The sequence below is a fragment of the Pomacea canaliculata genome, linkage group LG10 (assembly GCF_003073045.1).
Source record: "Pomacea canaliculata isolate SZHN2017 linkage group LG10, ASM307304v1, whole genome shotgun sequence".
NCBI classification, from domain to species: Eukaryota; Metazoa; Mollusca; class Gastropoda; order Architaenioglossa; family Ampullariidae; genus Pomacea; species Pomacea canaliculata.
Genome location: NC_037599.1, coordinates 4,859,844 through 4,878,269, shown reverse-complemented (window position 1 = coordinate 4,878,269; position 18,426 = coordinate 4,859,844). Strand labels below are relative to the sequence as shown.

The window sequence follows — 18,426 nt, the reverse complement described above, 5'->3', positions numbered from 1 at the left end:
AGGTTGGGCATCACTGTTTTAAGGTATCACATGTCTCCCATATAATAAAGAATCTTCATAATAATATGAAACATTTTTATGATTATTACCGCAAGAAGTTTTTATTTACATTGAGATAAACAGTTATCCTAAACAGTGACACAATAAAAATGTGCAGTCTGTGTTTCTTCTTACTATCCCATCTCCTGACGGGTAGCTTTACCAGCGTCCTCCACCATCACCCAGCCACCCACAAAATTGCCTCCGCCTTTTTCTATGAAGCTTTCCTCCAGGTGCACGAGGCGCCACGAGCCGTCTGCGTACACCGCGTTCCACGTGCTGTTTGGGGACCTTGACGGAACCTTATAGTTGAGCCGTCTGTGGTCGATTCCTCGCACCACGACACATGGAAGCCCAGCAAGTCTGTTCAAGAAAGATGCACTTCAGTGAGCGGCATGAACAGCAGGAGATCGCGGAGACTGTGATCCTGTGATATACTATAAAAGGAGGTACAGTGGAACCTCGGTTAGCGAACGCCTCGGATAGCGAATATTTCGGTTAACGAACAAAAATTTCGTTAAAAATTTGTCTCGGATAGCGAACAAAATTTCGGATAACGAACAGTCACGTGAACCACACGTGACCGACCAGCATGTCATCATTCGCGCTCGAGACACAGTTACGATCAGTCGTTCCTTTCTATGCGCATTCTTCTTATTTAGGGATTTTTGTGCTTTATTTTAATAAGACAATCCTCAATCGGCTCCAAAAAAGATTAAGAGCAATTAATAGCAGTGAGGTAATCACAAGGAAGCGGCCAACAAATGAATTGAAAAAGGAAATGATTTCAAAGTATGAAGGTGGCATGCGTCTGTCGGATGTGTGAAGTCGTATTACGAAGAGTTTTACATAAAAAGCAGAAGGAACAGACACTGGACAAGTTTTTTCCTTTAACCTCAAAGCTACAGAAAAAGGAAGTCACCCCCGATTTTATGTCACGTGTGCTCATGGAGGGGGAATCCAACAGTAATTCCACCCCCTTCCTCCCCACACCTCCATCCACCCACGCCGTCAAAACGGCAAGTTTTCTGATGTTTAAATGCTTTCGTTAATGTTTTTATGTTTATTTAACTCCATTTATATTGCATTATAACTGTTCTCATTAAGACAAATACCTATATAGCCTGTAACTTTCAAATATTAGCGAATCAACAGGGGCTGGGAACCAATTAAATCTATTTCCTTTATTTCTTATGGAAAAAATTGTTTCGGATAACGAACATTTCGGATAACGAACAGCTTTCCAGAACGGATTAAGTTCGTTAACCGAGGTTCCACTGTACATCATCAGAAAAAATAAAATCTGCTGCAAAACAGAAATACTTTTTTTAAAGGCGCATGTTGATCATTACCAACGCTTATCAGAGAAAAACTATATATATATACATGTAAACGTGTGTAAACGTCCAAGGGTGGGCTGACTTGAATCATTAGGTATACATGCATTCATCAAAAGAAGGGTATGGCATTTACATGGACACTTCTTATTCCAGTTGGATAAAGGTTAGTCAGATCAGCATTTCTTTCATACAAAAAAGATGTACATTACCTTAGTCAGCATACCTGCAAAGGTGGGCAAACAATTCCGAGAGATATTTTCGTTTCTCAACGACGTACTTCAGGCATCCGTAAGGTAGAGAAACAGGGTGGTCTCGGGCGTAACAGCTTGCTTCTGTCAGGTTCTGGTAGTTTATCCACCTGTAAATTGCTCTCACCTTCTGCGAGTCTGTCGTCAAATCTTTGGTCAGAAACGACACCAGGTCATCGAAGCTGATTGAGTGTTGAACTGATGACTGTTAATAGATGAGTACATGTTCAGTCACAAGAAGAATGTTAATGTAGGACTTGTGCATTCTGTTCCTTTCTATTTTATAACACAGACATGAAGTAGTAACAGCAATAACATCATGTCCGATATTAAAGCAGACATGGTGCTGGAGACGGTTATCAGGTACAACATGTCTGATGCCTTCACAACATTCAGTCTTCAGTCCGTCAGACCATCTGCTCTGTTTGGCTTTTTATATCCTTGCTAAGCACCTCCCAGCATTCACCTTAGTCTCCCCCACGTACCACCCAAACACGACCTCCTTCTCTCCCTTTCCATCTACAATTAGATATGATGTCATTCTGTTTTGCTGTTGATGACATGTTATTATTTTTAGATACTGCTTTTCGTCTTTGAAATCACCTGAATATATTGTTTGAAATTTTAGAATATTGTATGTCCATCAGAGATGATAGAAGAAAATGAGGCCCAAGTATCGACCTGCAAATACCACTTGGTGATAAGGTAATGAGTGAAAATGTTTTATAACTACTCCTCGTGTTAGAGGTTTTCTATCACGTCTTATAGTAACCTAATGTTAACATGACAGTTTTTCTATTTTTTTTTTTAAAGAGGAGGAATAAAAAAATTATGCTCCACATTCGGTGTGCGAGTATGTGATTCTCCTCTCACTGCTGTATATCTCACCACAGGAGCATACTACTGTCTACACTAGTACTACACTTTATTTTCCCCATTGAAAGATAAAACATCGAGAGTTGAAGCTTCTATTGAACACCTTACTTAGTGCACCAGCGATCTGATTGTATTTTTCACTTCCTTCTTGCAATGTGTTCCTACTCAGGTTTACTCAAAGTTCGAGTTCTGTATCCTGTGTGTGTGGGCGAGTGGGTGGGAGTGAGATTACGGGCTAGAGTAAATAGGGAGAGAAGTTAGAGCGAGGGAGTGAGAAAGACAAACATGTCCATCAGATATGATAGAAGAAAATGAGGCCCAAGAATCGACCTGCATATAACACTTGGTGATAAGGTAATGAGTGACTCACAAGGGGTACAGGCATTTCATTTCTTTACAAATCCAATTCACCCGAACGTTATTTCTTGTCATGTATTTTTATGTTTTTCCATATCAACAATTTGCAGTTATTTTAAAAAAGTGAAAGGTTTGTGGGAAAACGGTTGAAAAGTTTCTTAAAGGGGTTATTTGTGTCGACGGGAATTTCAACTGCCCAAACAAACCTTCACTCATCCAAACCCATTTCTCCCAAGCTTGCCTTTATTTTGCTTCCAGGGTTTTTAAGCCTTGGACCGTACTACCCGCGCGTACGGGTGCACAAATACATTCAGTTCACTCACCATTGACAAAACGAAAGGTATCCCACGGTTATCTGCAGCATATAAGTCCACCTCCTCAAAAACTTCGCTTTTCTTGCTGACAGGCGGTGCAGGTGGAGGACATGGGGGTCCTTGCACAGACTGCCACAGGTCCTGCAGACAGTTGCAAGGGCATCACTGAATATTTATGATCAACAGAAACCGTCGACTGACGGATTCACATGTACTATCCTAATGCCGTTGTGCGGTTCCTGTAATTACTAAGTAATTACTAAGGTAACCTACATCAAACCACGTGACAACATTAATTTTACCTGAATCTGTTGTCCCTTTCGTCCGTCTCGTATTCCCACTCTGAATAGAAGTCGTGGAACATTCTGGAATGTTAAGATAATTTATTTGTAACTTTGCATGCACCATGCAGTCACACCTCACAATTCCCTGAACTCCCAGTCACATTTCACAAGACCATCATCATCAGATTTCCTCCTGCTACAAACTCTCCGGTAAGGTTTTCTTGCCACGCTTTACTCTCTGTCTCTCTCTCACACACATACCCACCAAGGAAAGACAAGACACATTAATAAATAAAGGTTTTACTATGAAAATGATTTATTTTCTTCTGCTTTTCTTGTTTTAACTCTCTATCCTAAACAGATCCTGCTTTCTTGTTATTACTTGTAAATGCCACCGTAAATTTTATTTGTATATAGGTTGTCAAATTATTGTCGAATAATCGAGTCCAGGTCGGTCAACATAAGTGCGATTTTGATCCAGTCCTACCTCTACTTCAGGCTGTTCTACTTGGCAATTTTCCAGTCAAATTACAGGATGACCCCTCTCTTCTAAGTCGTTGTATGTTAATAAATACGAGGGAATAAATATATCCTGATCTTAAGAGAACAAACGAAATTTTCGCAGAATTCCAATTTTTGCGACAAAAGAAATTCATCAGGTGAATATGTAACGCAGAACTGCATGAAATCCACATTTCAGCTTCCTGACATTTTGCCATTGGAAATAAAATTGTAGGGGATATTAAAAAGGAGACATAATATCTACTTAGCCATGCAGTGTGCCTAGCTGTTGTCTTCACGAGCCAACAGCAGTGATGTTCTCCATGGTCCAAAGCATCTTCACTTCAGTAAACTATTTGAGTCGGAAACAGCAGCTATGTTAACTACTGCAAGAATTGATATGGTGAAGAAAAAAATTACCAGTACCTGGAAACGTGTTTGTTGTTTGTTGCAGAACGAGACTGAGAAGTTGTCTTCCCGCTTGGTGGTGCTGGTGGAAAGTAATGTCTGTTGTGGACTCTTATCGAGGACTTCAGTATCAGCGACTGCCAGACTTCCCGGTTCAACAAGCGACAAACATTATCACTCACCTATCACAAGAGATTTGAACTTACTTAAATAAGAACTCGTTCAGTGTGGTTATACATGTCCACATTTCATTAGAAAGTGAAAGTAGTTATAAATGACATTTAATTCTTTATTTAAGAGATAAAACTGTTGATCCCCTTCTGACGAGCAAGGAATGCATTGTTGTCGAGTGTCTCTCCTAGAATTGTAGTTCCATCGTATCTATCTTGTCGTGGTGGCAGCTTGCGAGGGCTTTGACAACGTGACAGTTTATTTTTCTTTGATAAAACTTCTACATGTTGGCTGGTTTCAGTTTTTGTTTACCCGTTCTATTTATAGAAAGAACTAGCTTCTTTCAGATGTGGCATCTGTTTACAGGGATGACTACTTTGTCAGGATGGAGCCTTAGTTGCTGGCTCACATTCCCCTTCCCCTCCTCTTGTCCTTTTAAGTGAACCGATCTTTGAAATTGTCAATAAAATCATTTCGTGTGTTACAAATAGTATACTTACAGCTTGTCTGGCTGTCAGCTGCCAGTAGCCCTTAGTACTATCAGGACAAGAGTGGTTAGCAAACAAACACTCGGCAATGGTTGGATTTTTATGTCATTCTGAGGAAGCCTTTAAAAACCATAATCACTATATTAGCTATATCATAATCACTATATTAGCTCCCACTGTTAAAGCAGTTAAGTTTGTTATAGTTTTCGTACAATATTGTTTGTGTTTATAAACCTGATATTTGCATGATTATCTACATGCTTTATAGTTTGTGTATTTTTTAAAGGGTTTTAGAATGTTGCTTTGTTTACTAATCTATTCTACATTATGCTGAGGTGAATAATTAGATATACAACGCATTCATTAGAGGTAGAGGCTGGTATTCGTTCCATGATAGTCATTCCTCTTGATTGAGTGGTGTTCTGTCTGTTAATAGATGAGTAGATGAGTAGGACTTGAAGTAGTAACAGCACTAACATTGTGTCAGATATCAAAGCAGACATGATGCTGGAGACCTTCTATCAGGAACAACATGTCTGATGCCTTCAGCAACATTCAATGTTAGTGAGACCATCTCCTCTGTCTGGCTTTTATATCCTTGCTAAGCTCATCGCTCTTTTTTTCCTCCCACCTCTCTCTCTCGCTCTTCATCTACAGCCAGATTTGATGTTCTATGTTCATTTGTTTGATGCAGATGATGTGTCATTGTTTTCAGATACTGTTCGTCGTCTTTAAAATCAGTTGAATATACTCTGTGAAACTATATGATACACTCTCCCAAAATGTTTAGAGGTTAGAAAAGACAAACACATAAGTCAATCAGAGATGATAACAGAAAAAGTCCCAAGAAATGATCGAGTTTAATCCTGAATGTGATAAGCTGCTTAGTGATTTGCAATCGGCACAGGCATTCCATTCTTTTTAAATCCAGTTCACAGCAGAGCATTTCTTCTTGACATACATTCTGTCGTGCACCCTTATCAGTGGTTTGCTGGGATCTAAAAAGTGGAAAAAATAGAACAAAACGGTTTCTCAGTTTCCAAAAGAAATATATGTGACGAAGTGAATTCCAGTAGCCCATAATTCACTCATCTTCCCTTGTATCCTAAGCTGCTTCCGCTGGACTTCTCCTCATTCTGCTTCTAGCATTCTCAATGTTTGTGTCAGTCACCACTAGATGTAGCTATATATAGCTATCGGAAATGTCCGTTTGCTATTTTAAGCCAGTGAATACATTACCCGCCGATCCGGGGACACAACTGTATTCAGTTCACTCACGGTCGCCAAAATGAGTTGTCTCCCGCGGTTATCAGCGAAGTCTATCCACGAACTAATAACCTAGATCAAATCACGTGACAAAGTTGAATTTACCCGAATTTGGCCCTCTCGTCAGTCTCGTCTTCTCACAATGGATGGAAGTCGTGGAAGAAAACAATTTGAGACTTTATATGCTCGTCACACCCGACAGTCACTTGTCAACTCGCAGTCACATTTCACAAGACCACCATCATCAGACTTACTTCTACTACAAACTCTTCGACACGTTTTGCCATTTTATACGCACGCACGCAGGAAGGGAGCGAGAGAGACGAAGAAAGAATAAACTTTTTTTAAGAGACATGAAATTCTGTCTCAGTTGTTGACCGATGACTCCTCTTCTGACGAGCAATGAATGCATTGTAGTCGAGTTTGTCTCCTAGTATTGTAGTTCCATGATCCTAATTGCATTTTCTTATCGAGGTTTGTTTGTTTGTTTTTGTTTTGGTTGTTTGTTTTTTTTTTTGGTTGTTTTTTTTTTTGTCTCCTTTGGCTTGGTTTGAGTTTTGCTAAAGATCGAAACCCCACTTTATCCTTTCTTTTTATGTCTCCTGTCTCAATGTCTTTTTTGGTTCAAATGGCGCCAATCGTCATAATAATTTATTGTCATGTATGCAAGCGGTTAAAAGCGGTAATATTGTTTTTTAATATGTATGTCCACAATCAGACACAGTCTCGATAAACACACATAAGTTCCTAAATGAATAATATATCTGCATTAAATGCAAAAGAACGATAAGGTAATATTAAATAGAAAGTTAATAATTATTTTAATATAATAATTGTGCAAAACAGCATTTATATATATACACCTATATTAGTTAAATCCATTTAGGACGAACTGAGACAATACCAGCCGCTTCAGACCAGTTACATGACTATTGTTCCAAAAAGCAAGGAAAACGCTCATTTACAAAAACAAAAGGATAATATAACAACTCATGCAGCAGCTCGTTGAGAACAATTCCCGACTTGTCGTCTGCTAGTCGAGCGCGTGACCCTCAGCCTCGTTGTGGTCGCTAAGTCGACCCGCGAGCACGCAGTTCAGGAAATCCCCGCCAGCTCGATACATATGTCACCGTACTGACAACAAGCGACACAGTAAACACAGAGTTGCTGCAGGCAACACATCGAAAGTCAGTCATCTCTCGCTGAAGCTCAACCTGCACATCGCCATAATGGAGCAGGAAAGATGGAGGATCCTCCCACTTCTTGCTGGGAGCCTGTTCCTTGCCGGGGCGACACTTGGCAAGGACTTGGCAGGTAAGCCGCACATTTTTTCCTGTGACCTCGTCACCTGTGTGTCGTCTGCCTGTCTGATGCATTTCACTATTCGCGGAAGTGCCCCCCACAAGGAGCTATACTCGGGGGAGCAGCACAGAAAAAGACAGGAACAGGGGGTCGCGACGAAGGAAGTATTTCAAAAATACTTTCTCACGGGAAGGCAAACGATGTCTGAAGCCATAACAAATGTAGTGGAAGGGCAGACTTCATATAGTTGCAATCCCTGTCACGATGGACTCACAGACCGGGTGTCTGGCCAGGTTCTGTCTTCGAGGGTTGCACGCTCTCTCCAGTGCTTAATCTCCTCATTGATAATCCAACAATAATTGTTCTATCCTGGTATGGTGGCCACACTATTTACACAAAATAAAATACTTACATGTACCATTAATATGATTATATACATTACATACATTAACAAGCTTACATCCTCAAAATAATGTTCTAAAAGGTTATACACAGTCTGTGTCTGGACTAGGAGAGAAGGCTCGGAGTAACTGTCGTCGCTCGACGATCGGAGCTCAGAGTACCTGACAATTTACACATTTCGCTCTCTTGTGTGAACGCCATCATCGGTCACAAACCTTAATTAACCTATAATGTTCGTGATGCATTCGCTTCCTTGTAGTAAAGCACATAAAATATTAAGAACTAGGGATTGGGCGTGACAGTGCTGGAAGATTTATGTGGTCACGCGCGTGCGTTCATGCGTGCGTGTGTGTGTGTGAGAGAGAGAGAGAAATAGTACACTCGTGTATATGTGTATATATCTTCTGTCCAGAAGCCAGCAGAAGGCTTGATCATCATTGTGTGATGAGAGCTTATCGCTCCTCACTGCTCGCCTCTTCTGTGAAAAAATGTCGACCTCTCCGTCTAAACCAAGTCTAGCAACATTAGTAATCTTCACGTGAACGTGCACCCAATAAAATTCCACCCCTTTCTGGGTAGCAAAATAACTTTATTGCACAATCACCTATTTAATTTTTTTAATTCAACGAAATATGTTTCGGACTTCTTACGCCTGACCTCTTGTGCAGGGTTAAGGGTTACGAACGTGTAGACATCTTGACAGCGAATTCGTTTCCGGTAAGAGATGAAAGTCTTAAACTGATTAACGGGTCACTTCTAACCGCAGAGAAATACCAGACACGTTGAAACCGAAAGGGAAAACCATGGACTTCCCGCCTGATACATGAACCAAAGTCTATTGCTACAGTTCAGCAGGAGGAGAGGAGAAGTACAGAGTGGAGGGAGGCACTATTAATATTAAGAGTCTAAAATAAGTTCTTAGCACACACACACACAAACACATTTTGACAGGTCAAAGACTGAAAAATATTGGGTTGTTAGAAAAGTCATGACAAATTTTTATAATATATGGAGCTAGTTCATTTTGGGGATTCTAGAGTTGTTCGCATCGTTATTGTATGTCATGTGTCAGCTGACAGTTCTAGCTTCATTCTAAAACAAAAATTAAGCGATTTGGTTGAGTTTTAGAGATTTTACAAGTTAAAAATGGACAACCAAGCCATCAAATTTGGGTTGGTTCTGTGCCAGCAACTAAGGCTACATCACGGCGAAACTGATGATGAGAAGTGAATTGTTTAATAACAATGTGGGGCGCAAAAGGTCTTGGTCCCGACATGATGATTCGCTTCAAACGATATCGAAAGCGTTTTTCAGAGGAAGGTTATGGTCTCACTGTGGTGGGATTTAAAAGGTCCCGTGTTTTTACGAGCTCCTCTCAAGGAAGCAAACAACCACATCCAATGCAAACTGTTGTAACCCCGACCATAACCTCGCGCAGACATCCACTTGTTTGTGTAGACGGAATATATTGATGTAAATATTAAGCGGTGAGAGAAATAATCTCCTGTTTGGAATAAACAGTCAAGTCTAACAAAAATAAGTCACGAAAACCAATTTCCGATTTCTGGTTTTAACATATTTTCCTTTTCATTCCTTCTAACTGAAACTAGCTCTAAGAAGCCCATCTGAGATTAAATTGCAATGAGAAAAATTATTCTTAATCTTAAAATTTCTCAGTTTCAAGTTAACTTCAAAGGCAATGGAATCTGTTTATACCACTCACTACTTAGTACAGATACATACTCATAAATAAAGAACAAATAAGTGATTACCCTTAGAATGTGTAAAGACCTAACAGGAGGCCCTCTTTAAACTGTGGAGGGTGTGTGGCAGGGAGGCCGGTGATGCAGCAGCAGTATGAGTGGGTGTTCGGACAGCACGTGCTGCAGTATGCACAGCAGGACTCCTTCAGCCTTCTGCGCTTCCAGGTTCCTTCGCAGGTCCTGAGAGTTGACTTCCAGGTCAGCTTTCCTGCCGCCGAGGGCATCAACCAGCCAGTGAAGCCAGTCGTGATGTGAGTGGAAGCAGGCATACACACACACGTACAAACACAAAACTGATTTCGTACATTTTTCAATGAATATCGTCCTGCCAGACTCTATTTACCCTCAGACTGTATCATCTCTATGTATGTACCCTCAAACTATTCTATTTCTATGTATACACCCTCAGACTGTACCATCTCTGTCCAGAGCGCTGCGGCGTGCTGGTATCCCAGTGGTTCACCTGTACGATGAAGCTGTTCCAGGACAGTTCACGTTGCCTAGCGACCAGCAGACCCACAACGTCACCACGAGCGAGAAGACCTGGGTGCTAACCTTGAAGTCCCCAGCACCCGGTTCTGTCTACCTGCTGGCCTCTGTGATGAACCCAGTGGAGGACGTCGTCGAAGCGGTCAGTGGCTCATCAGCTGGCCCTCAGTCCCACTACCCAAGCTGTGCTCGTGATTCCTCAGGCTGTTCTTAACTAAGCAAAGAACCTAAATTTCAACCAATAAATCCTTTAAAGTATTTTGTTGGCAAAGAGCTGAAAGTTGTGTTATTCTCGCTTGCAGCTCCGCTGGGGGAAGCCGTTAGCTGGCGACTACGTCATGGACGTTCGCGCTGTGTACACAGTACTGACCGGCATGACGTCACTCGACACACGTGGGATTAACGGTCTCGTTCTTAGGAAAGGGGAAGCAGTCACCTACAGGTATTACCTGTCTGTCTGTCGATTGCTTATCTGTTTGTCTGGCTGATGACTGTTTACTGTACTAGGAACCTGTTTAGTTTTTTTAAAAGTTTGCGAAAGGAGACGCACGTGTTAATATTCCATTTGAAAGACTACACCTGAGTTATCATGGTTTGCTTATTCTTATTTTTTTCTCTCTCTATCTCGCTCTGTCATTTAATTCAGGTGTTCTTTGTTTATGAGTAAATAACTTAGCTTCAAATTAAAAATGCCATGTGTCATAGTTTTGATGTGACGTGTCATTTCATATAACCGTTTATGACAAGATTTCCCTCCCTTTTTTTTCCTTTTACAAGATGTGTCTAAAAAGTAACATACTGGTGTCACAAACAATTTCTCTCAATTCCAAACCACAAACTCGATGGTTTCCTCTTTAAAGGAATTCACATGGAGCAAGACCAGGTGAATATGGAGGTTGTTCCAGTATGGCGATGTTCTTCTCGGCCAGGAACTGCCAGATGCTCAGGGCGATTCTGTTCCATGTGACTTTTCTCTTTTTCCCAAGCTCGAAGGGATTATCAAGGGAACCCGTTTTGAAGGCGTAGAGGCTATGGAGTATGGAGGGTCATAAAGAGGACATGGCAATGCACAGCAGCATGGCAGAGAAGGGTGAAAATATGTTAGACTCAAGGGAGATTACTTTGAGGAAGAAACCATCGAGTTTGTGATTTGGAATCGAAAGAAATTGACACCAGTCTTGTTACTTATCAGTCACCACGTAATCTTTCTGTTCCTCGTCCTCCTCCTCCTCCTATGTGAATGCTGAGCAGTGGCTCATCACAATGTTCTATATTTAGCCTGCCAGTGCCAGCCTTTGCTACTGAGTATGAACTTGCTGTCAGCAACTGCACGGCTGACACAGTGGACATCTGTCCTGTCATTATGTCAGCCTCCGACACGCTGTCTGGTGACGGAAGTGTGTCAACTTCCGTAAACTGCAGTGCGCATGCTCAGCCATGTCGTTTGAGAGTGGTCTCCCCTACTACAGATGGTGACAGCTACGTTACCTTGTTATTAGACAACACGGATGGAGTGGAAAATGCTACTTTTTCCATCAATTATAGATTTCAAGGTGAGTGATCAACTGACTGATGGACAGATGGTGTATAACAGTCCTCAGGGAGGAGCTTCCTTTTATCTCTTTTCAGCGTTTCAAATAAAAAATCACTGAAATTTTATACTCAGTAACTCTTTTTCACTAACAATGGCTAACTTTCTCTTAGTATGAGGCATCGGTTAAATTTTTCCTGATAATGGCCTCACAAAAAGATGAAGTCTGTGAAAAATGTTGACTGTTACTGAAAGTAGCATTTTTTTCTAATCTTTGTTCACGTGTCCTGCTGAACTTGCAAAGACTGCCAGGCTGAAGACACAACCGATGCGGTCCATAGCATGATGCTGATGTATGGCAATGACATGGAGAGTGCAGCCAACGAATGGCAGACGAGAACAGAGCGAGACAACTCTACCGGTGTCTCTATGGGTCTCGGGTCAGACGATGACCTCTTGGCGTGTGTGAACGTTGGAAGGCTGGGGCGCATTAATACACCAACAGTACGTGCTTTGATGGATGTTCATCGTGTCTTCTTAGTCTTCAATTTTTTGTCTTGAAAACATTGTTAGCAATGTTTTTAGGTTCTTTTTGTAAAGATATGTAGAAGATAACTCATTTTTTCAAGGGAGCTTACTGTAGCAGGTGACTTAACAGTAAGTTGTCCATCGTGTCACGCTACCCTTTCCTTTCAGAGCGAAGACTTCGCCTTCGATGTGGACTTTGCCTTGTGGTCCATAGATGGCGCTGTTCGGCCGATTGAAGTTGTGGTGCCGGACGACGCGACCCATGTTCGAACCCTGACCCTGCAGGAAACTGTGGACACTGGGGGCATGCTGTACGTGCAGCTGCAGCTGATGACAGAGGAGGTGAGGGCGTGGACGCAGAATCAGAACACCGCTTGACGTTGTTTCCCCCCACACATCAAACCACCCAGCACCCACCCGACTGTTGTATTTTACTGCTTAACTCCACGTGATGACGTCAGGCGGGTAAGCATAACTGCTGCTGGGTTGGCAGGGTCCTCATGCCCCGGATGCTAGGGCAGACCTGACGAAGGGTGGCGGGGGAGGGATCTGGTGTACCCAGCTGTGAAAGGGTCAGTGTATATTTTTTTTCTTTTAAATCAATCTCTGGGGAAAGAATACCATAGCATTACACGTGGAGGTCGAAGAAAAGCCCTCGCCAGCTGCTGATGCACGACTGTACTTCTCTGTCCTCAGTGGCGAGGGAGGGTGTGGCTGTGCGCCATGCCCCGGCGACTGCCCTACAACAGCAGCCTGGACAACTGCCCCGACGGCCTGCACCTGGCTGTGAACGACTCCTATACCTCTGCTTCCTCCTACCTGCCTTTTCCGAGCACAGGTGTGTGGTACCTGGCGCTGCGGAGTCAGTGTTTTGGCAAAGGGTAAGTCCTGTATTTTCTTTTAAATGCATTCCTTCTTTCCTTTTCTTTCTTTAATTCTTTTTTCCGTCTATTATTTCTCCCTCTTCACTTTTCTCCTTCCTTCGATTTCCGTGTACAAGTATACGAGGTCAGCGAGGCAGTCGTTGGTGACCCTTCGTTAAGACCCGTGATGATTGATTTCATGTGTCATCTTACCTGGCAGAGGACCTGAGCCATGCAGCACAGCCCCTATGGTCAACGTGTCGTTGAGGTTAACCCAGTGCAGCTTTGGACAGTGTGGTCAGTTTGGTCAGTGCCAACTCTTCTCAGAAGCCACTACAGTCTTCTCCGCGTGTGTCTGTCAGGCCGGTAGGTTCCACTGAGTGCTGACTGAATAATTTGAATTTAATTTGTTTTGATATTTCAATGATAATTTTCTTTTTTTAAATTATTTTAAAAGTAGTTGACTAAATGACTCTTTATAAATAACACGTTGAACCACAGGCTGTAATTTTATAATCGTTAACTGAACCGTCGAATTCACTTTCATCTCCTTAACTACCACCAGCACCATTATCACCGTCGTCGTCGCAAAGCGATTAAGTAATAACAATAATAATATGTTGTTAAAACGAGTGTCTCAAATAAATCGCACGAGTGGCTAGGAAGGAAGTTCCACGTGTGACAGGTTACCGAGGGATGACGTGCAGCGACGCCACGTACGGCCTCAGCAAGGGGGAGCAACTACAAGCCGTGTACCTTCTGACATTAAGCAACTTGTTCTTCCTACCATCCATCCTCTTGGCCTTGCACCGACGATTCTTCACATTAGCCGCCATCTTTACTTTCACCTTCTTCTTTTCCACCGTAAGCTGACCACACCGATGGTCTCAAAGATTTCATTTTTAAATTTATTAATTTTTATTTATATTTATTGTTACAAATGTAGTCCTTTTTCCAAAAAACAAATTCGTTTACTCCTATGACAGTCATGTGCCTTTTTATTTTTATATCTAAAAAATAATTGTAATTATTTTTATTCATCTATTTTTTCGGTCCAAGTTTTACCACGCCTGCGACACTAATGAGGTGTACGGACTGTGCATCACAGACTACGACACCCTCAGCTTCTGCGACTTTCTGGGCTCCGTGCTGAGCTTCTGGGCGCTGCTGGTGACCATGGCGCGAGTGAGGGAGTCGTGGCGCACGCTGCTGCTGATGTGCGGGGCGCTGGTCGTCGCTGCCGTGCAGAGCGATGAGAACGAGCGACACAACACCGTGGCCCACGTCATCCTGGTGGCGGTGGCCGGCCTGGTGCTCGTCATCAGCTGGGTGAGTGGCGCGCGGACCACAGCGCCCTCTGTCGGTCCGCGGACGTGTATAGGTGGACTGCTGTCTGTCTACCGAGACCAACGCTTAGCCTCTTGCGAAGCTCTCCGCTGTTAGTCTCGGCGAGCCTAAACAATAAATGTGACTAAACCGGAAGCTTTGTACACACCTGCCTCGTTTTAGTAGTCTGGAAAAAAATCGTTTGTCAGCAGTCCAGTAATAAAAATTAGTGGTCGGTCGTCGTCTTGCCTCTTGTGTCTACAACCGGCGACGTTTGTACAGACGTGAGCTATATATATAGGCACATGTCGTGATCAAAGTGTATTCTTGTGATGTACCTTGAGATTTAATAATTAAATCATAGAAGTCTGTAATTAAAATAGGTAAATCCAGAATGTTAAATAATAAAAATTGCAATAAACAATGAGATATTGAGCCAGGAGGAGGAAGAGGAGGTGAAGGCGGACCAAGGATGATGTTTGTTTGTGCCATCAACAGGGTCTGGAGATGAGGCGTCGCCGCAGTCTCTTCCCATCATGGCGGCGATACCTGTTCTGTCTGCTGCCAGGCTCGCTGCTGGCCTTGACCGGGATCGTGGTCAACTTCAGTGTCACTGACATGTCACAGTACCAGTACTCCCACAGCTTCTGGCACTTCGCTCTCATGCTGGCTCCTTGTTTTCTCATCCCACCCCGGCCAAAGGATATATACGGTGAAGGTTCGTACTCAAGTGTTGCGCACTTATACATAAAATCTCGGGTGGGGATTCTTTTTTTTTGTTGTTGTTGTTGTTGTTGCTTATTTTTCCTTTTTTCCATTTTATTCTGGATGAAACTTTTTTGTAGGTCGTTGTATTGAGACTTTGAAGTGTTATATTGTTCTGATTTAGGGTAACGTTGAAATCCTCTTACTCAGAGCTAATGTTTGAATTAATTTTATTATACTATTGTGTTAATGCTTGTGTAACTTCTGTGTTCTCATTGTGGCTATTATAAGATTGTTTACTCAAAATTAAATAATGGGACAACATGAAATCCTACTAAAGGGAGGCAGTATCGTTCTCCTCACACACACATACACACACACATATGCACACGCTTAGAGAGATGGGGTGAGAGAGAGAGGTTTGTTTTTTTTGTTATTTCCTGAATTGTTTAATCTCATGTTGTTTTTCTTTTTATCTGAAAAGAGACTTGTCTATAAAACATTCAGTGTACTGACCACTAGTGGACAATGATTGCACCAAGGCTTTCTAGGCAGTCTTTGCATATGAACTCTGTCGATGTTCGTGTGTTGATGTGTTGCAGACCAGGCGACCAGCATCCAGTCCATCCTTTCTTACAATGAGATACCAGACGCCGCACCAGCTTCTCATGATTATGTCAACGTCTCTGAACGGACCCCTCTGATAACACCGGCCCGCGGCCCCCCTGCCCCTAGTGACGTCACTGTGTACGGCTGAACCTCCCAAGCTGGACGAACTGCTGATCCGGACTCCATTAGTAAACCTGTCGGCTGCAAGATCACATACTCACTTTGACTAGTTATTGTCAAATTTGCTTATCAACGTCACGTGACTTTGCCATACACTTAAACCTTATTGTAATTACATAATTTTGTCATACAGTTGAACCTCCTTTTTCACAAAACAAAAATAACAGTTAAAAGCAACAACAAACAACCAACAAGCAACAACAAACAACCAACTAACAACAAAAACAACCAACAAACAACAACAAACAACCAACAAAAATAACAGTTAAAAGCAACAAACAACAAACAAACAACAACAAAAACAACCAACAAACAACAACATCTGCATTGTCAGGAGTGTTTAAAAACTGTTCCTCCCACGAGAAGAAAAAGGTTGAGACACAAAGAACCCGTCTGGCGTCTGCCTCTGCTCCCACAGACTATTAAATAGTCAAAATAGACAAATTTTGTCGGAATTCACCTTTTGGCTCGGTACTTGCTGTCTTGTATACAACCACCACACCACCTGTCACCACCCCCTGGGTGTAAGCCAGTACTTGGTGCAGTTCGTGACACAAGATGTTGTCTGATTTATTACTATGCACTGTCAGCTCCATAATTTTAGCAGACTGTTCATTTTTACTCTATACTAGTGTATATCTTGTGTTATTGTTACACGGCTGGAATGTGTTCGCTACTGTGTGGTTACACACACAAACATTGATATTTTGTGCACTTTATCCACTAAAGTATTTAAAACGTTTACCTGGGTTGGTTTCAGTAAATACGTTTATATATAAAGGTAAATAAATAAAAATCTTTAAAGAAAAAGCTCCAAACTTTCGATTGTGTGTTATTTTATGTTTACGCCCTTATGTCGAGTTAAATTCAACGTATGACTTCCGCAAGCTGGGATGGGTTAGTCACCGTTAGTGGAATGATGGTGGTTGTGGTTAGTGTGGGCAAAAAACTTGAAAAAGTGAGGAGCACAGCAAGTTTTTTTTTTATATTAATTGCTTTAAGTACTTACAGCTGCTTCGTTTACAGAAAGCATTCAGGTTCTAATTGCTACAAATTTAACAAATTTTGTTTCATAAAATAATCCTTTCCTAACTTACTTAAGATTGTTTTCTCTTTATTAATTTTTTCTATTTGTTTAAATTGTGTCAGTGTGTGTGTGTGGATTGCTTTAACAAGCAATTAGTGCTATATACGAGCAACATTTTATGAAGCTCATTAGCTTTGAGGGGGCTAGGTGGGAATGGTAAAGTGGGAAGGGAAGTCTGCATAGTGTGTGGTTCAAGGTATATAACTCCGTCAATGTGTTCATCTCGTATAATGCGTTTATCTCCCGTGCCAGTGCATTTTCATTTCCCACTTTATTTTACATCCGCTTGAAAAAGCAAAGTCTCAAATATGTGTGTACTTAATCATTCACCAGCTGTCTATTCATCTTTCTTTCACATAATCTTTTGGTTTGACCTGAAAATAACTGCATCTCCTTAATGAAATATTTGCTTTTTTCTCTTGTATATTTTTTCTCGCTTTTTTTCTCTTTTCTCTTAGTAGGGAACCCCAAATCGTAAAAACTTGTTTTCTAGTATCGTCACCAAGAGACTTCTCACGGATTAAGACCTGATCTTCGTGGTTCATGCGTGCGTGTATGAGAAAGAAATGTTCAGGTAAGATAATAGACAAGTTAACTGCGAAAAATATATCAGATGCCGATGAGCACTTTCAAATTATGCTAAAAAAGTTATTAATAAACGAAGCTAAGTCGTTATACTTATATGTTTATTTAGCGGTTCCCAGTCACTTAATCCCCGACACTTCATCCCCGACACTTCATCCCCTAGACTTTTAATCCCCAGACACTTCATCCCCAGACACTTAATCCCTAAACTAAATCCTTAACTATAAAAATTATGAAGTCAGCGAAAAATTTAATTGAAATTCAAATTCAAATCATGCTATTAACTTCAACGTCATTTGAACATCTACAACATTAGTTAAAGTTTATATAAGCTAGTAAATTTAATGTTCTTCAACAATATGATATGAAAATTGTTGTTGAGTGTCGGGGATGAAGTGTCTGGGGATGAAGTGTCTGGGGATTAAAAGTCTAGGGGATGAAGTGTCGGGGATGAAGTGTCGGGGATGAAGTGTCTGGGGATTAAGTGACTGGACACCTTATTTAGCAATGCCACTGTCTCAGACAAAAAATACATTTTCTTTACTATCAATGTGTAACACGCCATTGGCGTTGGTATTACGCATCATCCTCTTACATCCGTGTTTAAATAGTTGTCTCCCATGCCTTACCACTTGCTTCATCTTGCTGTCATGGGTCCCGCCTACTTCAAAAAACCTAATTTCTGTCTTCAGAAATTTGTAAAAGCTTTAAAAGCTAACAAAGTTTGCAAAGACACAACAGTCTCCAAGGAATACCATTTCTTT

At 41.6% G+C, this 18,426-nt stretch overlaps 1 protein-coding gene across 1 annotated transcript; it reads left to right on the top strand.

Moving 5' to 3' along the window:
- The first annotated feature begins 7,375 nt into the window (after window positions 1-7,375).
- On the top strand, window positions 7,376-16,234 carry LOC112574406 (post-GPI attachment to proteins factor 6-like). Its single transcript, XM_025255463.1, has 13 exons — window positions 7,376-7,606; window positions 9,830-10,010; window positions 10,189-10,390; window positions 10,551-10,690; window positions 11,527-11,801; window positions 12,084-12,283; window positions 12,476-12,649; window positions 13,004-13,188; window positions 13,391-13,536; window positions 13,856-14,034; window positions 14,230-14,499; window positions 14,995-15,214; window positions 15,804-16,234. The coding sequence occupies exons 1-13, from the start codon at window positions 7,522-7,524 to the stop codon at window positions 15,956-15,958; spliced, it is 2,412 nt and encodes an 803-aa protein (XP_025111248.1). The 5' UTR covers window positions 7,376-7,521; the 3' UTR covers window positions 15,959-16,234.
- Window positions 16,235-18,426: the final 2,192 nt, after the last annotated feature.